General features: G+C 36.5%; 1 protein-coding gene across 1 annotated transcript in view; it reads right to left on the bottom strand.

The window, feature by feature from the left end:
* LOC121315636 (A disintegrin and metalloproteinase with thrombospondin motifs 19-like) overlaps positions 1-26340 on the bottom strand; it is a 96997-nt gene extending 70657 nt beyond the window's left edge. The window contains exons 1-7 of the mRNA XM_041249902.1: positions 25871-26340; positions 25025-25476; positions 18091-18253; positions 11621-11793; positions 9914-9997; positions 8735-8889; positions 8450-8493 (exon numbers count right to left, since the gene is read on the bottom strand). Coding sequence (XP_041105836.1) covers positions 8450-8493; positions 8735-8889; positions 9914-9997; positions 11621-11793; positions 18091-18253; positions 25025-25476; positions 25871-25937 — 1138 coding nt within the window. The 5' untranslated portion in view covers positions 25938-26340. The remainder of the gene's footprint in view (positions 1-8449; positions 8494-8734; positions 8890-9913; positions 9998-11620; positions 11794-18090; positions 18254-25024; positions 25477-25870) is intronic.
* Between the last annotated feature and the right edge of the window lie 358 nt (positions 26341-26698).

The following is a 26698-nucleotide window of genomic DNA, read 5'->3' as shown; positions in this document are numbered from 1 at the left end:
ATGTATTTCTCTTGAATTTTGATGTGGTGAAGCATTCGGACCTGTGTCAGGAATCGTGTGCAAAACCACCTCAGGGAACGCAAAATAAGTCATGGCCTACAGCTCTGGCCAGCAGTTTTGCATCATCTAGAATTTTAGGATTGAGACATAATAATAAATACAAAAAAACTATATAAACATAATTTAGATATTTTATTTAACATCATGTAATCAAAGAAACTGCAAAAATATATAAGGTCCTACAGAAAGCCACAATACTAGGGCAGTGTTTCACGTTAGATTTCAAAATGTTAGGTTTTTCAATTCTTGTCAGTTTTTCGTTAAGTACAGTTCGTAAGAATCACTGACATAGGAATCAAACGCATACAGTGATCAAAACCACTGGGACAAAATCATTCCTATACTAACCAATGTAAAATACTCTGCTTATAAGAATGAAGCAATCCGCTGATAAGAATCGCTTCAGGGCAAACCGACTAATAAGCCAATAAAGCTGTTTTTGAATTTGATCACATCTTGCATGATTAGGCACATATGCAGTGTGGATCGTGCAGTGATGCAGGAAACACTGCATTGTTTGTAATCAGACAGTGAGTGCACCACTGCATTGTGCAGGTATGTTTTTTGTGTGTTCTCTGTAAGTGAAATGTAACTGTAATGTTATTTTAATTCAAAGGCCATTACACGTAACACCACGACAGATAAACTAGGCACCCTCAAGAGACGATTGCTTCTCAACAATACTGTAGTAAAATAGAACTGTACAGCCTTGAGTAAACATAATCATGAGGACTTGTTTTGATTGTTTTGATGTATTGTCCTCAGTGATTGAGCACCATTGACATTTGTATACTGTATTTAAACTGCTGACACGCGGAGGCGCTTTTTCAATTTATCATGTGACGTGGCCGAGGGCTGTGTAAATGATCAGGCTGGAGTCTTAATTTACAGTTTAAAACCTGTGTTGGTTTTATTTCTTACAGTGCGGTGGGGAAACAGCTGCTAATAAAACAAAAATGAAATAAGCCAAGCTCTCAGTTGGAGCACTAACTAAACCAGTGTTCTTTATTGCAAGGCCCGTGGGCCACTGGCGGCCCCTGGTGGACTTTAGCGTGGCCCCTGACGTGTGGCCCCCGACTATATATAAATGTGAAAAAGGCAGTGTGGCGGCCCTCACACTGATGTCTTATTGGCGAAAGTGCCCCCCCCCCCCCCGAAAATTAGTGAAGAACACTGAACTAAACAATACTTTGTGTGGTACCTGTCTGACGTCAGGACAGATAAGCCATTTACCCAGCTAAACAAATACAAATCAAAACAGTTCATATGTTCACCCCGGAACTACACATATACTGTGACTACTTTACTTATTTGCACAGTATCGTACTGGAACAAACATATCTCTTACTCTTTGGTTTTGATTTATTTCTTTTACATCTGCAATGCATGCATGCTTCCACATCTAGTGGTCAACCACTACAGCTCCATAAAAGATGCAGTGTTTCACTCACGCGGGGTTGTGTATTCACGAGTGGAGAACATGAGTGGAGAGGAGATTAAAATAAGAATAAAAAATAAACAATAACAATTGCTATTGTGCTGGAGGGCCAGCACGATACTTGTTTGTTTAGTGTTCGTCCACCGTTTGTTTGTCTGCCTATTAGTTTTGGCCACCACACCATTTGTTTTGTTCAGTGTTTTGTTTTCTGTTTAAACCTTTTATTTGCATTAAACCAGCACAAGCAAGTGCATGCATCATTTCACCTTGCAGTACTGTGTGTTTCTTCCGGGTCTGATGTCACCTCTCAAGCCATCCCGTGACAGGGGGAAATGTAAGGGAATCTCTGCTTTGACAGTGCAGTTACCTTGTAAAACTGTTTTTGTACATAATAGAACTTGACAATAGAATTATATAAATACAATTATTAATATCTCAACCCGATTGAGCATCCAGAAATCAAAAACTCCCATGACTACAATGTTGAAGCCATACCAGAACACAAGCAAAAGTGAAGGGTACCGTCAGATTTTACACAAGGAGTTTCCTTAAAGAGTAAGTAGCGTGGCTCTGAAAAATATAGCGTCACACGCCCTCACATGTTGCTACAACTGTCTAAATAACGTACCTGTAACTTTTCTTTTAATTGTTAAAATCCTGACAACTTGCTACACTTAACTTTAAAGTCAGTTTCAAAGCATTTTACAAAATGGTCGCTCTAGTGCACTAGGGTTTGAGATCTGTCCTCTAAATCACTGCAGAAAGAGCTTGGTTTACATGCACGTGAAAATCGACTCTACAGTCACGCGAATACATCGTGAAAAAACAAAAGGACGTCCTTTTGGCAGCGTGACTTTAAGGGCAGGGTCAATTGCTTTCTCACAATAAAAATAGCCGTAAAAACCCATGTGAACCTGAGCAGAAATCGTGCTTGTGGCTCACGAGGTTTCAGCAGTCAAGATCCCGTTTTAATATCACGTAATCTCCAGCAGAAAGGCAGTACAAAACATAGACATCCCCCAACACTCACACACAAACACTGTACATTTATGGACTACTTCAACACTAGAACCGCCGCAGTTATACTTGTACCTACAACTGCCAGTACATTTTAAACACCATCAATATTAAAATGAAAGACAAACTATCGGAAGAACTCAAAATTTTTATTCAAGAACATCATGTCAAACATCTGCACAGCCAAAACACTGTATTTAAATCAACAATTAAACATAAAAGGGTTTACTTTCTAACTTACCACATATAAAGCATTTGTTCAAAAATGAAAAACTATAATAAAATAAACATTTCAAAAGAAACTAGTGTGTAAACAGGTGTATGCACATACAAAACCGTAAAAAACAAAAGTAGTTTAATCTAAAACGGAAGTAACATGATTTGTCTTGTGTTTGTGTCATTTGCAGCACAGAATCCAGGTTGAGCTGCTGCAGCCTGCAGTTTTCTGGTTGAAATAAATCTCTCCTACCTTGTACAAAACAAAGAAATTGATGGCTGCCAGTACCAGTAGAGATAACAACAGGCTTGTATAAACAAACAAAAAAAATTGAATGTTGTAGGTTATATTCAAAATAAAAACATGAATTGTAAAAGGCAGTTCTAGTGTTAATGAAATGTAACTTTTAGATGTTCCACAAACACACAAATATAAATTCAAAGTAATAAAACTAGAAAATATATTTTATATAATTGTTAGTTGGAAAGGTAACCAGACAAACAAGTAACTAATGTGCAGCGTTATTCAGAATGTACGCGAAAACACGTGAATTAATTTCTCTTGTTAAAGGTTTTCACCTTCATGGCAATGCATGAAGCTCTCCTCACGATATTCAGAGTTGTTCTTTTTCTATTTAGTAAGCAGACATAGACACTTAAATATCCCCTCCCCTAAATGACTATGAATTGAGTAATCTGCATTACTCGGTATGGCTGATTTTTTTTTCCTAAATCAGAACTGCATAGCAATGCATTTCCTGTAAAGTATGGCAAACAAGTCTTGTGGAAAACTATCATGATTTGTACATGTAAACGCCACCATTGTTCAGCTTGTACATTGAAACGTGTACATGTTGCTACTCAACCTGTCTGTTATTATATGAGCTTGAATTTATAAAACATTTGTTTGTTCAACACTTATTCGCATTCATTCTCAACTCTAATTTCAATTCATCATCAACAGGCACTTAAGATGTCAACCAACCATCCAGTTAAAATGATGTGCAGTATATGTTAAAGCTTATCTGACACATGTTGAAATATATAAAGCAAGTTTTGTATAAACATTCGTTTAAACTATGTGATGGATTACAACCTTGCCTGACCCAAGTTCTTGAGAACAAACAAAAAAAGTTGAAACCATATGGAGAAAAATGTCTTCTCATGAAAAAATGGCTGTGGTAACCCTAAGGCACTTTTCAGACACATCAGATACAATATGCTTATGTCATGGATATTTATTCTTGATTTTGACCTCTGTAGTTTCAACCTTGGGTGGTCTTCCTTTAAGTGGAGGCCACTGTGAAAAAAGGAGGAAACAGTGGGCACAGCCAGATAGCAATATACTGTATGTGATAACAAATGTCCCAATATGAATAGCAAGGCTTCTCCAGACTGTTGATTTCTTTAATTAACTGTATATATATATATATATATATATATATATATATATATATATATATATATAATATATATATATATATATATATATATATATATATTAGTTTTAACAATACCACACAGAACAAAATTAATTGATGGTAGTTTAAACAACAGAATGACATTCATCATTCTCATATATTATGGCTTTGCAATAATATAAAACATATAACGTACATGACCAAATATATATAAACTTTCTTGTTTGCTTTGAAATGTGTGTAATAATAACAGTCAGGGTTTAATGTTGGTATTGGTTTGGGGTTTATCAAGAAGGAAAAGCTTGATTAAGTGATAGTTCAATCATTTTATTTAATGGCAATCTAGTGTTCGTAACTGATTTGGGAAGATATATTCAAAATGCATTAAACATTTACGAGCTATTGTCCCGACAAAGGTACAAGTGAATGAATGTGATAGGTACACTTGATCAGGCATATTTTTTCTTGAAATAAGTGGTTCAATGTGGGGCTCTCAGCTTAGTTCAGCAAAGGGATGCTGCCTCATACACATAAAGAAGGCAGCAGTACCTCCATGGAACCTGTGTTCTTTACCACAGTCAGCAGGACGTTAAAAGTCTACATGAAGTGTTTTATGAAGTATACACTGAGAGAAACCAAGATTGGAAATAAGGGGAAAAGAGCATGAACTTTCAGCCTTTCACTGCACCAAATTATTTTTTACTTGAGAAATTTATTACTAGTCATCAATCTTTCAATAACTAATAGCTAACACAGGCTTTCAGGCTGATCAAACTCAGGTGTTGACAGTGGTGGCATAGAATTTCTTACTCTTCAAAGGTAGCTCAAAATGCATCACAATTACTTCAGAACAGCTGGAGTTTCCATAGAAACTTGGGATGGCTACACTCAACACTATTAAAACAGGTGGTCTGTCAGCATTTTGCTTGACAAAGATACAGTATAAGCAGTGAAACTATCCTGTGCTACAAGACTCATACTAAAACCAATACATATTCATTAAGGATCATTCAGAAATGTACTTAGATGCTTATTTGGTAATTACATTACAGTTAGAGTCTCACTGCCATTCACATCTATGAAACAGAGCAGTATGGTATTCTGTCTATGAACCCACTGCTTTACTCTGCTCCCAGCAGTCAGGTTAGCTAGCTTTGTACAACGCTGTAGACCGTTTCCGCCGTTCGGAGCACAGATATTCATTTAGTGTATTATGCAGGAGCTGCATAAATCCAGCCCAGCCATTTAAACACCACATTACATACCCTCAACCATGTTGTTATACTGCAAACTGTGTAATTATACCTGCTTCACAATTAATTTAGACATTTTATGTAGATGTGCCGCAGTTTTGTTCAAACGCTATTATTTTCGTTACTGAAGTTCTTGGCTCTACTAATTCTGGCCTCTGCTAATAAGCAGCTCAGTTGCTATACTGTACCTTTGGAAAATGAGTTGTAACTCACAGCTTCCTTGGCTTTTAAACTGGTCATCCAACCACCTCTTATTATACCGAAAAATTACATGTAAAAAATAATAATGGTTTAAAGCAATTTTCTCTAATCTTAATTTGATAATTGATTTGTTAATTCTTCACATTTAGATAATCTTCTGTGAATCTGGGTTAGAGTAACAAGCATATTTTCATTGCTTTATCAATTGAGCCCATATAATTATGTATCTTATTTCTCACTACAAAAAACAATGGACCTGACAGTCAAAGATTTTGCTAATGTATACAAAATTTATGCAACTCTACTTGCACTGCAAATATCTTGAACATATTTGCAAGTCTATGAAATTCAAAAGTTGCTGCGGTAATGTTAACACTTTGAGCCATTGTCTCACCTTTTATGCAAACACATTGCATAGAAAGGGCAACATTACTGAAACATGTATTACAATAATAGCTCACAATGTTTTAGAAAATGAAGACAAGTTGTTTGGAAAGGAAAAAACAAAAAAATCCAAGGTGTGAAAAATACGACTTGGCACTAAACAATACGGAGCGTATTAAAAACTATACCACGCGATTAATACGTCACTATAGTATACTGTATATATATATTATCATTTTCATATTTTGTAATCAGTCAAAATACTCCAGGACCAAGACATACTATTCTGGATGGGGTGCTAAATCAATGTGAACTGTCTAATTATACTACACGATTAAAGAAGTATGAACTCATATAATGATAATATAGAGAGTAATCCTGTGGTATATTTTTCAAGACATTTTACACTGTTTTAGTGCCCAGTCTGGACAGTTTAGTCTTCGTCTGGTTTTCACCCACTCTCCAGATAATGTAATGATCTTTCAACTGTTCCACAAGTTAAAGATAATATTAACAAAATACATAATGGTTAGTTAGTATGTCCATGAAAATTAACCATTAAAATAATACATTGTTGTATATTTAGTGACAGTATCTATACTTTTTTAGCAGAAAATCTAGCCCAATGTGTCTTAAAGAATTTGTTGTTGATAATAAATATTACTAGTTTCTTTTCTGTACTAAAACGGTATTCTGATGAAGCAAGGACGTGATTACTATTTGTACACAGAAAGCAAACCATTATTGAAATATATTAAGAATTATTTAGACGATATTAAAATCAAGCAGAAAATGCTGTTTTAATGGTTACTAAACCACAGTCTAAAAGCACATAAATCTGGGTTATACCATTTTATAACAATTGCATATTACTCCTGCCAATAATGATTTGAAGAGGATCTGTCCTCACTTTTATATAATTAATTTTTTTTTTTAATAACTGAAAATATTTCATTATATAACAGAATTCTAGGTTTTGGTTACGATAGAAACCTTTAGCTTTTAAAGTGCATAAGGAACACTTCGACCCAGAACCCTTTATGGTGCATGCCTAGATAAGATCTACTATGCAAGAACTAAATTGTTTAACTTGACAAGCTCTTACAGGTTTGATGATAATTTGAGGCTTTACTGGATTCTATTTAGGCTGCCATGCATTTCAACACAGAGAACATCTACATAAAATTCCCTTTACTGTGTGGTTCTTTATTTCCTGAATGTCATTCGTGACCATTATCCTATAGAGCCCTGCATATTGAACAACAGCAAGCTACTGTAGATTTACAGCCTTCAAGCAATTCTAAAAATGTACTGTGCTTCAGGATTGCTGAGTTTTCCTACAGCGTGAATTGTTACTGTGTGACCTTCAGAAATGAGCTTTCAACTTAAATAAATAGTGTGGTCAAATTATTTTCTACCTGCAACAGTGAATGAATGATTCTCTATCTTTTTTTTTTTTTTAATAAGCACCCCTTTTGCTTATGGCTACTTATAACAATACATTTGGACAGGCTAATTGCCATAGTAATTTTAACCTCCTACTGATTAAGGGAAAATTCACCGCAGCATTAGATGATATTATTTCCTCCACTGACTACCTGTGAGGTAAAGCATTCATTGAAGCCAGCCAGAGAAGGAAATACCAGCAGTGTTAATCTCCAACAGCACTGTAATAAAATTCTTTATAAAACAAAGCAAAATAACAAAGTGGTCATTACTCCAACGAAGCTTACCCTGCTGGACAATTTAATAAAACTGTGACCTTTAAGTTGCTCATGGAAAGGAAGTTTACAAGAACTGTGCCAAGCCTGTTAATGTCGTTTCAGAGCAAAAGCAGGGAAATTATTTGTTCACTTTTTGGCTATACTTCATTCATTCAGTTATGCATGTTTCCAAAGAGGCCTTGTGCCAATATTGCCAAGGGATGTTTCATGAAAACAGTTACAGGCCGCAAGTTCTTCTATCTCAAACTCTGGGGGATCTTACACAATCACAAAGCAGATAGGATCCTGGTTCTTTTCAAAAAAAGTTCAAATCTAAAAATAAATAAATAAATAAAAATCGGCACTACAAGTGACGTTGGGGTCTTGGAACATAGATATTATAGGCAGAAGTCACACTTCTGTCCCCTGTTCCAGTGAAGCTTCAAACAGTTTAAGAGTGACTGGAAATCCTGAATAAATGTACTGTAATAATCAGTTAAATAAATAAAAACTTCAATGGGGTTTGAGGGCTAATTCAGTAGCCTGTCATGCTTTTCACTTTTGGATGATTGGATTCAAATCCAACATATTGATGAGTTGGCTCCATCCAGCTCCTAGTGAATAGTAGTACAATTCCCAAAACCACATCATATTTTCGTATGGGTGGCCAATTATTTTAGCAAAATGTCAACAAAACATATACATGTTCAGGTCTTTGAACTGAGAAAACAAAAAAAAAAGCCGGTGTTTACTTACCTACAGTGTCACATGGTTCATCTTTATGTACGCAGAAATCCTTTCTGGAACGTAAAAGAAAAACCTCAGTAGAGTCCCGAAGCAGATTTATCTGACCAATTTACACATAATTTCTATGGCTCAGTGAGTAACTACAAGGCTTCTTTATTTTATTCAATGACACTACACAGAAAATGGATGAATTAACATGGATATTTTATCACTCACCTTTGCAAAAAGCTGGTCTTTTTACACCATTGTCAAGTAGAATCACAAACCAAAGCAAAATGCAGGATTTTTACAGACCTGGTGATTAATACAGCTGTGTCAACGGACGGTAAATCCTCCCTCCAGCTCATTGAGAAGTCAGTGTGAATGTTCTTCTTTCCAAACTCTTCCTGCTGCCACTTACAGAAACTCTCCAGCATCTTTTCTCCATGGTGCCCGATGTACATGTTGGCCTATGAAATGAAACATACATTACGTGAAATAGATTGAGGTTACACATGAAATTGCTTTTCTAGTGTGTTTAGTTTTTACTTAAGGATCTTGTAGATTACCATCTTTTTGCTGTTAAGCTGTATTCTATACACATTTGACATAATGGATGTCTCTTGAAAATATGTATTATTTTTTTTTTTTTTATGTCAGTTGATGGCAATGAATCAAAATGAGGACTAGAATTACCTGTAGCCACCACTCCCCATCCTGCTCGGAGTCTTTGCTTTGGTCACATGGTTACAGTTACTTTTAGTAAAGAATACATTTCATTGTCATTTAATACAAGCATGGTAGCTTACAGAAACACTTGGTTGAAGCATTGGCAAATACTGCGTAAATTAATTTCATACAGTAAGAGTGGGGTTCAGTTAAGGTCCTGGTTAGAACAAGCCTAGTGGAGTGGAATGAACTCGAATGAACTTGCCCCATTTCATGGTCCTGCATTAGAATCATGCAAAGACACACTTGTTCAAGATCCACCATTTACTGCATGTGCCACAGCAGCAAAACTGGTTAAGGTTATAAAGCAGGGGTAATCAACTTTAAACAAAACAAACCACATTTACTATTATGAATTGTTTCTGTTTGCACATTTTCACTGGTTTTCACGCACATGCCAAAACACAGTGCTTTGTGATTATGTACAATATTTCACTTCATTAGTAATTACATAAATGTGTGTCTTATTATAATGCAACCTAAAACTTACAAGATAAGAGTAAAAGGACAAATGTTCTTCACCAGGCCAGGGAGATGCAGTATGTCATAAGGGACCTCCCTCACAGTTAATATTTTAAGCAGCCAGCCTGTCTAAATACTGCCACCGCTCAGCTATGAGCAGTTGGATTACAATCATTTAATCATGTTAAAGCATGCTTTTGAAAAAATCATACTAAAAACACTGAGATCATTAAAATACATGTATTTCTGTACCATACTGGTTCCTTGGTGACACACGTTATCAAATAAAGACAGAATTCTTACTGGAGTCTCATGAAGCAGCACAAGCTTTGTCAGTCGAATGTTCATTTGCACTCCAAGGCTCTTGTGTTGAAAGAGATTAAAAACCTATAAAAAGCAAAGAGGTTATTATTTAACACAATACAAAATATAGAGAGGGACAGCCCTAATTTTACACAAACATATTTCAGTTCAATCAAACCATTATCAGCGTGTCTTATGATGTTTTAACTTTCAATTTGTTTTAACATGCTGCTGATAAACTGAAAGGACAGATACACATTTTCAGAATCCTGGTCGCAGGTAGCAGGAATTGGACAGGAACACAGAAAAGGGGTCACACCAGGATAAGAGGATATAAAAGGTAATAATTAACATCAGAGAACGAGCTGGTATCCAAGGAACAAATAAGGATGATTTTTTCACACCATCACAATGGGGTATCACTTATCACAGCTGCTGGTAACTGCATTGTGTGTTTACCTAGCAGCCATTCCATATACTGCATTAGATTTCACTGATGAGGGGATGTTTTTTGCCTTGAAACATTTGGGTTTCATTAATGTACATTCTAAAAGTTTTTGATTATTTTTGGACCATATGCATCTGTAGCTGCCACTCAGTGGCACAGCTGAAACACAGATGTTGGTACTTTTCGTGGTGCCTTATATAATGTTCACATGATTTTTAGGTAGTCTTAGGTCCTGTGGTCTTTGTTTCAAAGATCTCAAAGAGGCATATTAGGAAACACTGGAGATTCACTGGCCACAACAATGGAATTAACCATGAAGTACTGAAGAAGGAAAGAAGAACTACAGTGCTCCCTTGATATTTCAGTTTGATAATTAATCAATTTGGTTAAATCATGGTTAGATCGTGTTAAGAGTAAATTGTACAAGTTCTATATTTTACTGTATGAGGACTCTTCACTAATTCACTAGACAGCGGAATACATCTATTTTGATTTAATCAACCAAATAGGAAACACTTCAGTACAATAATGCCTCATTATATTAATACAATAATCCTATTTGGATAATGATAATATGTTGTGGCTAGTATAATTGCTTTTTGGCTAACAAAATGAAAAACAAAAAAGAGGATTAAAAAACAAAAGAGGTCTCTGGGAAAGTAATGCAGCCCAGGGTTATACATTTATACACATTTATACACGTTATACACATTGTTTCCACCAAAACTATCTGTGCTCCACACTGAAATACTGCAGTACAATAAGGTTCTCCATCGCTTAGCGCAAGACTCCTGTTCTATCCCTTTAACTCATTTCAAGTATCAACGCACTCTCCAAGCTGTCATGAAGCACTACACTTACCACTCACCATCACCCTGTGAAATGTAACTGGGAATGCAAGCTCTTTAATATAAAGTACTATTCTTGACTGTATTTGCAGCAGCTCTACTGGATTACTGATCAGCATGTGCAGTTTAGTAGTTCTATCTTTTGTACCATCTTTCTTAAACAAACAAAGTACAGCATAGACAGGTACAATTCAGTTATTTGCATATAAAAAAAAAAAATCATACAGCAACCATATTTGGCCATTCATTACAATACAAATGACACGGAAGTTGTAGAATGCAGACAACATGTGAATTAAACAATGCAAGTAATATATTAGAATTACATTGTACGTTAAATGTAACATAAACCACTTTGCGAAACTGTAGCCCAATCCTCCTCTGTTAATGTCAATGTGTCAGAACTCTTACCATATTCATTATTGTGAGGATGAATCTCTTTGCAGCGTCAGAACCATGATAGCTGACCATGGCAGGGTCAGCAACAACCAAGGTCTCCACGTTATATTCATGAGGTAATTTATAGGAGTATCTTTTCCCTCTGCCAATTTCTGTCAACTGTCTGGTCTTGCTTTTCCTTTTATCTGCAAAATTGAATCATTTCATCAAAGGCATATTCATAGTATGTGTTGCTCTCCTCTGCCAACAGTTACATGCATTGGTTACCCTGTATCTCTGCTTGTATGATAAGCACTAATAATTTTTACCTGGAAATTTCTAAGATCAGGATGGAATATTTCACATGAACATAGAAGCTATTTGATAACTGCTTTGATTTTTAAGAATTATGATTATATATAACAGTTACTAGCCAGTATTTGAAAATCTTCCATAATTTACAAAGGCTCTCTTTCAAACACAAGTTTTAATTGGCAGCCCTCTGGGCCACGTACGGCCAAGAAGGAAAAACTACTGACAGTCAGCAAAAATTAAAAAAATTTGCTAAAATAAATATGGAAAACAAAAAAACTGAAACAAAAAAATAAAAACAGTAATCCTGCAAATCAATTTGTGATTAGGATGTGTGTCTTATTTTTGTATCCGGCAAAGCTGCGTGTGCATCGCACCACCCCTTTCCAGCCACTAAGCCACTCAGAGCGACTCACCCAGCCAGCTCTACTGAGTTCCTTTTTTAATAATCTGTGGGTGATTATAGTTTTTTAATCCTGTTGCTATTAAGAGTTATTTTTTCTGTCTTATTTTGAAGTGATATAAACATGGCTCTCTCTACTCTAACCAGTAAGAGAGACTCAGTTGGCCAATAAATACTTATTTATTTTACCAACTGTGCCTAATGCAAAGCCAATGAACAATGAACGTGTGTCAGTAGTTAAGGAATGCAATGCGAGAAGGCATTTTGAAACCAAACGTGGAGTTTTGGAAATATGTATCCAAAGGGCTCAGCAGTTAGAAGCTCAAGAGTAGAGCCACTGATGCTTGTGCAACTCTTGTGCGATCTTACACTCAGCAAGAGAATGCTACAGCAGCCTAGTTATATGTGGTTTGGATACTAGCAAAGAAAAATAAGCTGTTCGCAGACTCTGAAACTATGAGAGAGTGCTTGCTGGCAGTTCTGGGCAAGGTAGTCACTGATGACAAAATAAAATCGTGCAGTTTCGTCAGTTCAGCAAATTCCACTTTCAGACACTTCTACAATGCGCAGAGTTTAAGTTTTGGGAACTTAAGTTTTTGAAACCCTTCTGGCCAGTCTGAAAAATTGTGAAAAAAAAATAAACAAATCGGCCGTGCCAATGCAGATTGCTCAATTCATAGTCATTAGGGGAGGGGATATTTAAATGTCTGTGTGCTTACTAAGTAGGAAAAGAGCGACTCTGAATATTGTGAAGAGAGCTTCACACAATGCCATGAAGATAAAAACATTTAAAAAGAGAAATGATAATGTAGCATGATAATGATTGCCGTCGGCGGTTGTAGGTATGATTATAACCACGGTGGTTCTAGTGTTAAAGTAGTCCATAAATGTACATTTTGTGTGTGTGTGTGTGTGTGTGTGTGTGTGTGTGTGTTTTGTATGGCCTTTCTGCTGGAGATTACGTGAGATTAAGTCAGAAGAACTGGATCTTGACTGCTGAAATCTCATGAGCCACAAGAACAATTCCTGCTCAGGTTTACGTGGGTTTTTCTGGCTTTTTTTTTTTTTGTGAGAAAGCGATTGACCCTACCCTTAAAGTCGCGCTGCCAAAAGGACGCCCCTTTGCTGTTTCACAATGTATTTGCGTGACAACGTCAGACAGTCATGACTTTGGCTGATGATGAGTCGATTTTCACGTGAATGTAAACCCAGCCAAAGTAAGTTGTCTCTCTTTTCATCTGATGTAAATTTGCCAAAATTTCTCCACTTCCCAAAGCTGCATGATTTTATCACCTCATCATCAGCCAAAGTCACCAATATGATGACAGTCTTTTTGATCAAGCTGAAAATAATTTGCTAATAGATTTCAAGATTTTCATCTGACTAAAGAAGGTATGATGTTTGCTCAGGATCTATTCACCACTTCACCGGAAAGTGATTTTGCATCAAACACAAAGCAGTTACTCTCTTCAGTTGAAGAAAGTCCGCGCAGTTGGAAACAGGATTTACAAAATGCTGGTGCTGCCAAGTTTTGGACTGAACACATTCGACAGGATCAGTTTCCATATGTTAGGAAATTAGCTGAAATTAGCTCACTATGTTTGGCTCTGCTTATACCTGTGAGTCCAGCTTTTCTCACATGAACGTGATAAAGAGCACACAGTTCACTGAGTGATGAAAGGCTGCAGCACTGCCTCCGAATCGCTCTGACGTCTTATGAGCCTAATTTCATTAAGGTGGCTCAAGGAAAGAAGTGCAATTGTTCGCATTGAAACTCACTATTAACTGTTATAGTATAACAGTTATACTACTAATGTCAGACACAAGCAAGGGAGCTGTTGCTGAGTGAACCTCGGTTTGGATAGCAGAGACAGTCATGACTCAACAGCTGTGAGTGTATGATGAACAGGAAGCTTGTATTTTCTTTTGTTATTTATACAGTACTCTACTTCGTTCATTTGCTTTGACTATGAAAAACTCGTCGTTTTTCGTATTGTATATTGTATATTTAGTTTTTTATGTTGTGCTTTTATTTTTTCATTATACATTCATTTAAAAAATATTGACTGCAAAATCTTACACGACCAACACGACAAGCACTTAACGGTACTAAAATATACAGTAATTTTATTTTGAAAAAAACTGTATGTGTGCTCTGTCCTATATGCTTTATTCTGCATTCTTTACCTAAACACACTGCACAATAATCTTTCTTTTTATCTTTCATTAATGTAGAGTTTTTTTTTTTGACATTTATTAAAAAGTATACCATACAAAGGAGATTAACTGTTTGATCAGAAACATCAAATGTCACGAGTTGGGAAATTACCCAAAATGTAAAAACATGATTATATGTATTTCCCACGTGCTACTGTTATCTCTTTCCTTGGGACTAATCAAGTTTATTTTTAACTTATTCAAGTTTTCATTTTTGTGTCAGAGATGGAATAGAAACAGACAGAAGTTTATTTGTTGTAAGTGGCACACTCACATATTGTGTGATGAAAGTGTTTTGTGTTTATTTTTACTCTTTTTTCAGTCACATTATTACCTTATTTACAACCACATTGTCCCACAGTCCCTGCTCTCAGATTGTATATTATAGTATAGTTCAATATACTGACTTTGCATGACATAATATTTATTATATTGCTTAAAATGCAGAGTAAAATACTTCTGGCCTGCCTACTCCTAACTTACTTCCAATCTGTCCCGCTTAAAAAACTAGCTGAAGAGCCCTGATCTAGAATTGTCCTATAGGTCTGTAATTTACATTAATGAGAAAAAAACAGCTCCAATCCTCATTGAAATTGATGTTGTACTGCAATTATACAGTAGTGAATATATTTCCTGCACAAACTGTCATGTCATTAAGTGTCATTCTGGCAGCAGGCACGTTCAGCTATTGCTGATGCTGACAGTCATGCACGGCTTTCACTGGGGTTTAAGTGCTCCCACTTCTCTTAGTCATGTGTAATATCTCAATGGTCTCTTTTTATAATGGGAGTAGTTTTATTGTTTTCCATTGTTTGACAGCTTCCAGCTGTGAATCAGGGCCTGTGTCAGTATATCAAACCCTTCCTTGGTGAAAACTGAATTGTTATAATCCTTTGCCCCTTAAAACTGCTGCCACAGCAAAAGCTCTCATTAGAAATAGCAGCTGCACGGTTGCATACAAGAAGCCATTTTGTAATAAGTTTCACTTTGGTAAAATTGTAATTGTAGGCAGAGTCACAGGTGCGATGTGGGGTGTACCAATGGATGTTTGCTAGCCTGCGCACTTGGGAAGGATAAAATCATGTTTCACAAGTTTACAAAAGGTCTATATACTGTAGCTAACGCTGCCTTAATAAAAATGCTTATTACTGTAATAGCCTGGGGAGGAGTAACATTTTTTAAAGATCTCTCTAAAAGCGAATATATATATATATATATATATATATATATATATATATATATATATATATATATATATATATATATATATATATATATATATGGTCCCTATAGTAAGTATTCACCCCCCTTGGACGTTTTCAGTTTATTGTGTTACAACCTGAAATCTTGATGCATTTAAATGGGATTTTTTTTCTCTTTGATTTACACAACCTACTCAACACTTTCAATGTGGGGGTGAAAAACCAAATCAATTAAAAATAAAAACCTGAAAAATCTTCATTAGATAAGTATTCACCCCCTTTGCTATGACACTCCTAAATAAGCTCAGGTGCAACCAATTGCCTTCAGAATTCACACAATGAGTTAAATGGAGTCCATCTGTGTGCAATAAAAGTGGTTCACATGAGTTCAGATTAAATATAAATGTCTCTGTAAGGCCTCACAGTTGGGTATTGCATTCAAAGCAAAGATACTACCATGAAGACCAAGGAGCTTTCAAAACTCTGGGATAAAGTTATGGCAAGGCATAGATCAGGGGAGGGGTATAAAAAGATTTCAAAGACATTAAATATCCCTTGGAGCACAGCTAAGTCGATCATTAAGTGGAAGGTATACGGTACCTCCCAGAATCTGCTTACAGCAGGCCGTCCAATCAAACTGAGCAGCCGGGTAAGAAGGGCAATGGTCAGAGAAGTCACTAAGAGGTCAATAACAACTCTGAAAGACCTACAGCGTTCCATGGCTGAGATGGGAGAAACTGTCCATGTGTCAACAATAGCTGAGGTACTCCACAAATATGGCCTGTATGGAAGAGTGGCAAGAAGGAAGCCATTTCTGAATAAATCCCATATAAAATCCTGCTTGGAATTTACAAAAAGGCAGGTGGAAGACTCTGAAAAGATGTGGCAAAAGATTCTGTGGTCCGATAAAACAAAAATGGAAACATTTGGCCTAAATGCAAAGCGTTATGTCTGGCGCAAACCCAACACAGCACATCACTCAGGTAACACCATCCCTATTGTGAAGCATGGTGGTGGCAGCATCATGCTATGGGGATGCTTTTCATTGGTAGGGTCTGGGAAGCTTGTCAGGGCAGAGGGCAAAACGGATGGAGCTAAATACAGGTAAATCCTTGAAGAAAACCTACTTCAGTCTGCAAAAGACCTAAGATTGGGACGGAGATTCACCTTTCAGCAGGACAATGACCCCAAGCACAAAGCGACACTGGAGTGGCTTAAAAACAAGAACGTGAATGTCCTATGGTGGCCCAGTCAAAGCCCAGACTTGAATCTGATTGAGAATCTGTGGTAAGACTTGCAAATTTACTTCCACCAATGATTCCCATCCAACTTGACAGAGCTTGAACAATTTTGCCAAGAAGAATGGGCGAATATTGCACAATCCAGATGCACAAACCTGGTAGAGACTTACCCCAAAAGACTCACAGCTGTAATTGCTGCCAAAGGTGGTTTTACCAAGTATTGACTCAGGGGGGTGAATGCTTATCTAACCAAGACATTTCAGTTTTTTTTTTTTTTTTTTTTTTTTTCATTAACTGTTGTTTCACAATAAAAATTATCTTGCCTCTTCAAAGTGTTGAGTAGGTTGTGTAAATCAAAGAAAAAAAAATCCCATTTAAATGCATCAAGATTTCAGGTTGTAACACAACAAGCTGAAAACGTCCAAGGTGGGGTGAATATTTACTATAGGCACTGTGTGTGCATATATATGGAAGATATCTATATGTGAGATATCTAAAGTACAATATATAGGAAATTAATGATGATGATAGCTAACACATTAAAACAATTCTTCTCTGCTAGGACAATTCCTTTTAATAGACCCCTTTAACAATGCAGGGTTCAAAGCAGGGTTTTATTTACAGTACAGTTTGGTAAAAAATAACCATTTAAACACCTCATAGCCATTCATTACCATTAATTAGTTGTTTTGCTTCAAACACGTAGGTTTTGTTTATTAGCACGAAGAAACATAATTGTCAAAACAGTGAAGACTCAATTTATACAGTATGCCTAAATAATAAGGCTTCAAAGAGTTTACTACAGTCTTTGATTGACTCCTATTTTATTATTAGACAAAAAAAAATAGAACACTGGAACATCTAAGTAATGTAACTAAAGTAACTTAAGCACTAGCGAGATATTTATTTCTCAGTTTTGTAACATTCATGGGAAATTGTACTCTGGAAAAAAAAAAAAAAAACTAGAGTTAATTAAAGACTGGAATAGACCCAAATAGAGTTCAATACGCAATACTGAATAATAATAAACATGGAGCCTTTAGAAAACGAGTCTGCTTACACTGATCTTCTATTCATTATTTGAAATTTGACCTAGAAATACAAGTGTAAAGTAAGGTAAAGACCTACCAGGAAGAACCCCACAGTATTTATGTGAAGAATGCTTCTCTGAGACTTTCTCCTCCATTGATCGTTTCCGTCTGTAAACGCGGTGTGCGTGCCCTGTCACTGCCAGTGTGCGGTTTAGAGGTTCAATAAATAGAAAGTCCTCATTGAGCTGAATAAATCCCATCTGAAAGGAAGAAAGAGAACATGATTTAAATCTGAAAACATATTTTTAAAAAATCATCACAGAATGATTAACAACAAAGGGTTTTTAACCAAGTAATTTTCCATTGTATATCTTAATGTAAAATAGTCAATGTCACTTCAAATGTTCCCAAACCAGAAATAAAGAACTCAACATTTAACTGATGGCAATTTAAGTAGTTTTTAAGTTGTTTATTACTACTTCCAGAGTTGAAAGCAGGCTAATCCCAAATTGGAAAGAAAATGTTGCCCATTGTGATTTATTTAAATTATTTAGCTAAGGTTTACTGCACCGTGCGATGGCAAAACAAAAACAATGTGTAAGAAATGCCTAGTGAAATCATGCTAATGTAGATTAGTACAGTGCAGTATGAACAATTGTACATAGTATAAGCATGGGAAAGCACAGTTAACTGCAAAATTATAAGGGTAGTGTTGTGTTGTTTATTTACTTTGCTTTCATATTATACTCAATGTATACTGAAACTATATCACTATCTATACCTTCAAGGTAATTTAATTGTACTGTATATCTAACATATATGTCAGACTTTATAAATGGTCAGATACATGTAGGTTCAATCATAAATACAGTAATTACATGTTTTTTTTTTCTTATGTAATTCTTCCTAAATCTCATCAGACCAAATATGCTGAAATGTTAACACTGCAGTCAATAAAATACCACTTATACTTTCTTACATGTATAGTAGGTTTGATTAACATATTCAAACCCTGTGTGGTGATGATATCTGCAGTAGATAATAACACATGACAGTGTCATAGGCTAAGTGCTGTCCTTCATGAGATGTAAAACCAAGAACCTGTTTACTTTGAGGATGCTGCTATCCTAAGAGAGGTCCTACATTATTAAAATGTGTTGAACCCAAAAAGAGGTCACTCCCCTACCTCTGTAATAGACACAGGACCTCTTTGGAAAAGCCCTTCCATAATGAAATGGCTCTATTACACAAAATACCTTCAAATAGAACTGTTGAGCAGTTCAGTTCGTACCTGACTTTTGAACATAAGCAACAGGGTTAAAACCATAATCACAGGATCTTCTAATGAAAAAAAATGAAATTACTACAGTATGTGTAAACAACCACGTTGGGACTCTGCATAACTCCAGAAGCCAATTCTGAAACTATAACTTTGAGACCACAACCATTACGTCAGTGAATTCTAATCCCTTATTATCCCTCAATAATTACCTCAAAGACCAGTTAATAAAACACAGTCTCATATTGAAACACAGGAAGCACACTGGTTCACATTAATTGTTAATATGTTCTCAAATGATGAGCACAACATGTAGCTGTTTCTATAAACAAGCTATTTTATGTCTGACTATAATTAACCTTCAGGTAGATACTGTACATCCAGTGTTTAAATTAATGTCAAACATATGTTCCTGGAAAACAATGTGTCAGTCATTATGTCTTTAGGCTGGTTTTGTTTATTTGTTGCTAAAATTGTCTCCAGGTTATGCAAAAAAAAAAAAAAAATAATAATGATTTTATAACAAAGCATTGTTACTGGGAAGCCTGTAAATGTCAAATCCTTGAGGGTCTATTTTTTTATTCCTTTAAGTCTTAACATGCCATCAAAGATAAACCTCACAAGATACTATAATTATGCCAGTTTAGTTCTTAAAACATGCTTATATTGATCTGGAATCATTGATATCACTTCCATTCACACGTAGCCCTGTGACCACATCACCACCTTCATAACAAAATCACTGCCCAGCGTTACCTGTCATTGAGCACCTACAGTTTACATAAAAATAGGATTAGCTCCTACATTAAATAAAGGCTACATTTTGTCAAAATCTGTTTTTCATCTAAGTTCTCTGTCCTAACATTCCAAGTCCAAGTCTTCATAAAATTCAGTCAGACTTTAACTGTTAAAAGAATGGTCTGTATCAATACATTAAGCACAACTTTTTCCCATCCCATCTACAGTATACAGGTTGTACCAAAAGTCAGGCATCATAGGCAATATTGTTAGTCTCTGTAGTTCTTTCAGGTGTGACAGTTTTTTAAGCAAAGAAGAACATATTGAAATCATTTTGGTGCGTGATGTAGTAGAGGTTTGGGTGCCCAATTTAACAGAGAACGTCCTAATGCATATATATATATATATATATATATATATATATATATATATATATATATATATATATATATGTGATATTGCTTTTGATAGCTGACTTATGGGACACCCAGTAGATTTAAATCTATCCAAAGATATGGTTTCAGTGAAACAAAATAAGCATATCCACACGGTCAAGAGGTGTCTTTGGTCTTGGGCTTGGGCTCATGATAGTATCTGACTACAAACCCAGGCATCCTGATATGACTGAGTATGCCAGGGTTTCCCAGGAGCACCCTGTGTGCAAAGGCTACAGGGAAACCTTTAAATATTTACATCAAGGGGAATAGGGACATAACTACATAAAATAATATATTTTGAAATATAGCTCATTTATTGTCCATTTTATTTATAAGTGGATAAGAGCTGGGGCAAATGCGTGTAAAATTATTTTAAATCTAATAATGCTAGTAGTAAATTATACACACACACACAAGGGTGTGTGACTTGAATTTTAACTGGACAGTCCTTATCAGTCAAAACTCCAAAATAAATTAATTCTAACGTGTTGTGAAGTTGGCATGTTAGTGCATACAACATACAAAATTAAAAAACCTGTGTGTGATGTTTGTGTTCTAGTTTGGCATTATGAAAAATGTGCGTACATTACAAACTGGAAGAAAACAAGTCACATCAATGTGACACAACTATGTTGTGACAATATTTACAATTACAATGTAAGATCGTGAGTCAGAATTCATCAATCTATCAAGCGAGAGTGTATTAAATGGAATGTCCAGACAGTAATTTATGTGTACAGAAATAAAATAATTTATTTTTATTTTCTATACACAACAAAAGGATTAAATAACAAACGAAAAACAAAATGGTGTGAGGGAAGGAGTGCAGGGGTGAAATCCAAAACAAACTGTGATGACTCGTCTTTAATTTGTCTTCGTGGTGACCATACATAAACAAAAAAAAAGACAAAAGAAATGTTAGTGTTTCAAAAATCCCGCTGCACAAAACCAGACTCTCCCTCCACCCGTTACTCCTCCTACTTTACTTTCGGACCAACCCCGAACACAGTAGTACGTTCCCTTTAGTATGTAATGTCCCGCCTCTGTAGTCAGTGGAACACCAATCCCCAACCGACACGTGTCCTTCTCCTTCACTTGACTCCAGTGGCTGGAAGTTACATACTCGTACTTCCGCCCCTCACCAAGGTGCCGCCCCTCAAAAGATGACTTTTGCCATGGTCACGAGATCTTGGTAAGGGAAGTCCCGAGTTGGTTTGATGCCATCTACTGTCGGGAGGCTGAATCACAGACCGAAACCCCTTTGACTCATCACACGTGGGTTGACATAACAGTCAGGGAGTCCCTTGTATGGCATACAGTTGGCTTACAGTTGATTAATTTAGACTGTGATGGACATGACAAGTCAATATACAATATTGCTTTCATGCAGCCTAAACCTAAATTTGAATTTAATAATTTCTTATTAAACAGGGTTAACTCAAGCTGTTGTAAAGCTGTCAACAGACTGCAGATCTTCAGGCAAATGACAAATCAGGAGGCTGTGTGGTCCACAGACCATCTGCAGCCAGAAAACAGCTAACGCCTTTTAAATGTTTAATTGCTTGCATTTTGATTATGTAAACACCTTTAAGTAGTTGCTTATAAGTATTACATTCTTGTAACCAATCAGTGCCTGCTTGACAAAATGCCATTGACATGTTTTACACTAACAAAGTAATAACTATTGTAAGAGTGCAATGTTTGTGACAAGCAACAGACATCCTACACAGACCCAGATGACAGAAACCTTGAACATGGGACAAGATACACCAGCTTCCACTCCAACAGTGAGCCGGGAGCTTCTCATTTTTTTTTGGCCAGTCAACATATTATCAATGGGTAATTGTTCATTCAGCTCCATCTTCCTGCAAAAATTATGAACTATGAACAAAATAATGAATTATGAGCACATCACACACTATGTACTCATTTATCATCATATTCTCTGGAACCATTTGCATTTCAAACAAATTGCCATTCAATTATGCTCCATTATGCATTTTACTGCTGTGTGGTTATCTTAATAAGGAAGCAAAAAAAAAAAGCGCCTTGCACACATAAGTTGTGCTGCATGCTGTGAGTTACTTAGTACTGAGGGGTGCTGCTTTCATTGAACATAATCCAGTACTCCAAGCCAAGACTTCGGAAGATGTCCAAACACTGGCAGCCATAGGAGGTCCCTGTAACCTCGGGAGATAATTGAACATTGTGGCTTTTATACAATTTATATTGTGTTTGGGCATGTGATCCAAAAAAAAGTTGAATGCCCCTGAAGCAGCAATTTATTACCATTGCAATTTGTACCCAAATAAAAACATGCTCTAACTATAACATAGATCCTCTCATTAGCTAAACTTAAGCAATCATTTGAAGCGATCCAAGTCCCCTGCAGCTTTGAGTTGAAAGAGTGAGCTTTTCAGAATTAACTAAATTATGTAAATTCCAAGACCCCTAGGTAGAAACTGGGCAAGGCTTTGTGAGGTCTGAAAAATATTAGAAATTGCTGCCTAACTGGCTGATTAGTACACAGACTTAGAACCTTGGTAAGCAGCTGCACACCAGGTTTTTGGAACAGGTATTACAGCAGGTTAGAGCTTAAGCTACTGTTATTGCAGGTGCGTGGTGAATGATATTGCATTTTCACAGCATATATCAAAGACCAAGAGAAATATGAAGCAATAAGTATATTTTGCATCAACAGTAAGATGCTAAATACAGAAATACAATTTCCAAAGCCAAGCCATTACAGAGAGGTAAGTGCTGTAACAGCAGTGGCTATCCCATTGCACAGTATTTCAAACCCAGCCTGCCTTTACAAAAACAAGGCTGGCTCAACAGAAGAAAACCACCTATTTGGGATACCACTTTCTCTTGAAGTCCTGTAGAGACCTGCCTCAACATTCTCATGTATACCAATTACCACTGATGTGAAAAGAACATACCCCCAGTTAATTAGTAGTGTGTTACCTTACAAAAATATTCAGAAGCTGCAGTGGAAAAAATGTAGCAGCCCCAGATAGTGGTGGAGGAAGAGAAAGACAGCCCCTGGTGCAGGACCTTATTGTGGGCCCTCCCAAACTTGAATGTAACACTTGTGTATAAAACAACATGCCAAGTAAAGTGTTCAATATTTAACAATATTTAATTCTCAGAATGTTAGCATACAGGACAGTATAGGACTACGTGTAATAAGAAAGGGTTGTATCACCTACATCTACTGCATTGTGCGTGCATCTTTACACTCAACACTACACTATGTTTAATCACAAGCTAACAAGTTTAATCACCAGTCCCTTCAAGGAAACTCATTTTAATTAAATGAAGCAATGGAACCCCAAGAAGAGGGCTGAAGCTTTGTATCCAGATTTAATTGTCATGTTGAATTTAAATGTTGAAATGTTAAATAAAGTTGCTGAAACTAATAAGAATGCCACCAGTTGCTTGATTTCAACTCGTCATTCAAACAAGACTAGTTGCTATTGTGGTTGCTGACAGCAAACCTTATAATCAATTAATTATAAACAATTATTTATTTATTTAACTTTATTTGTTATACTAAATTTACATAGATAGAAAGTACAGCGAGGAAGCTAAATAGTCTATATTCATGGGGTTTCCATGTGGGTCAATTTACAAGTGAAATGGCGATGTGCATGCACGTTTGAAGAATTGCTTGGGTAAACCAACTTTGTGGCCGAAAAAAACGGCCAAAGTTAGGTATAGGTTAAATCTCATTTACTCATGTAATTGAAAATTAAATTAAATATTAATGAGAGTGTTTATCCTTAACTATAAATACTGCAAGGGAGCAGGTCAGTTGTTACTGTGGATTCCAAAATGGCAGAAAGTAGTGGCTGATGGGCGATTTTATGGTTAGCAGTGGCGTAGTTCATCTTAACGATAATGTGGGGCGGCTTTTTTATTATTGCTTTTGAGTTTGAGTTTGTAAAAAATAATGTACAATTAAAGGTAAATGTATCTCTTTTTGACAATAGTAAAACCCCATCAGATCGCAGTTGATTCCACCTGTACCAAACTACAACACTCTACCACTTTCAGTCTGGCAAAGTACCACTTCCTGACATCACACGGGTCAAGTTTTGGTACAGGTACAACATTTTGACGACATACTGCTTTCTAAACGTTCCTTGACTTTATTATTTTCTTTTTAAAATATTTGTAGTTATTCAATGTTTAACCTTTCTTATAATAACTAAGATCAATACAGTAATTCATTGCAGACATGTAGCCCATTGGCTCACACATAAAAAAAATAATTTAAAAAAAGTATTTTGAATTGCCTGGCCTATTTAGTGCGTTTATAGAATAGTCTTAACTCCAACTATGATCCTTCAGCCATAAAAATGATCTTGACTGTGTCCTGGCAGTAAAGTGTATGTGCGAACGTGCCGAAGTAACAGGCTACCAGAAATGTGGGAACTATGCAAAAAGTACCCCCCGTCCCCCGTCCCCCGTCCCCCGTCCCCTCCTACAAAATACACACAACATACACACACACACACACACACACACACACACACAGAGACGTGGTGAATTGTTAAATGAAGTAAATTTACCAGACCACCACAGGTGCTAAAGGAGGCGATGGATCCTGCAGAATTCAGAACAGCCCCGCTGTAGTAACACGATCTTTCAGCGCTGGAAGAAGAGGTAACTGTTGAATTGTCCAGGTACGCATTCCGACCTTTCAGTCTGTTCTCTACTACGAATTTCCGGGATAAAAACCTGCTGTCCCTCTTGAGAATCAGGTGGAGCTCATTGCCAAAGGCTGGTATTTTGAGCCTGAGCCCCGGAAAAGCCAGTGGCTGCGGTCCAATAGGTTCCCAGTGGTATAACTCCTGGGATTCGTATTCCTCTCCTTTGGAAATAGAACGGACTTCCCGAGAACTGCTGCCTGCATTTGGATATCTCTCCTGGCTGTCGAATCTCTCAGTACTCGGCGGAGCGGCATCCGGTAAAACCAGAGGGTAGACTGTCTCAGACTCCAAGTCTTGAAAGAAATGTGAACCTACATGAATAAAAAAACAAATAACAGGTGTTTAGTTGCAACTGGTAGGACATTTACAATTGGAAAAAAAAAATATGTTCAGAAAAACGTGCTTTAAATTAAGATGATGCCCCCCCCCCCCCCCCCCCCCCCCCCCCCCTCTCAGGTGTATATTAATAGTAACGTATATTATAACAAACCCTATTCGTTTTCATTTTGCCTATGTGCAGAGCTACTTTGAATGAAACGAAACTGCACAAATTCACCTGCAAAGGATCTCTTCTTTCTTACAGTATTTTAGATAAATTAACATTAAAATAATATTGCTTAGACACGTTTTAATTTTGCAACATTGTATTACATTTTCTTCAAATAATATCGTCAACGAACAAAGAAACACAAAACAGGAATTTACCTGAAGCTACCGTAGCAGTCAAAAACCACAGCTGCTGTAAAATCCCACAGATGTGGCCCAGATGCATATTCCCTACGGCTCTTCGGTGCAGTTTCTACAAAATGAGCTTGCCCTTGGTAGCAGGTAACAATGCAATAATCTTCACTTAGGAAACAGAGCTTTGATGCATAACATGCAAATGTGTTGTGTATGCACCTCCAGTAGGTTTTATAGCAATAACACGGGTAAACTACAGCCCCTTTTCGCTCTCACATGAGATTCAAGTTTCCGAATGAATGAGTTTGAGTCCCGCAGAGAAAAGCTCAAAAGCCAGCACAGAATTAGAGCTGAGAACAGCGGAGCAGAGAAAGAAGAGAACGAGAGAGAGAGAGCGTGAAAGAGACAGACCGGTACAGTTCGCGTACAGTATGTATGAGGTATATAGTGCGCACTGAGCAGCAGAGAGCACTAGAGGACTCCGACAGCATATGCAGCACAGACATCCCCAAGCAACAGAATGCTACACATACACACATACTCAGTACAGGGTTGGTGCTAAAAGAAAATAAAGGGGGGAGGGGTCACATAAATACATCCCGTATTGGCCAGTCACCTATTTAACATGATATATGACCCAAAGACTCACAGCGTCCTGCGAGATATTCAAGCGGAGAAAGTAATTGTTAATGGTACATGTATATTTAACTCTGGAAATCGTGCTCAGTCAATAAAAACTATACTATTTACATGTCAAAAAGTGTTTGGCGAAACAACACTTTTTAAATGTTAAAAAGTGATATTTTGCCTCTATTTATGACTGCATCTCAACTCTCACTCTGTGTACATTCA

This window comes from Polyodon spathula, chromosome 1, assembly GCF_017654505.1.
Source record: "Polyodon spathula isolate WHYD16114869_AA chromosome 1, ASM1765450v1, whole genome shotgun sequence".
NCBI classification, from domain to species: Eukaryota; Metazoa; Chordata; class Actinopteri; order Acipenseriformes; family Polyodontidae; genus Polyodon; species Polyodon spathula.
Note: the sequence above shows the minus strand (reverse complement) of the source record. Positions and strands in the feature narration are given on the sequence as shown.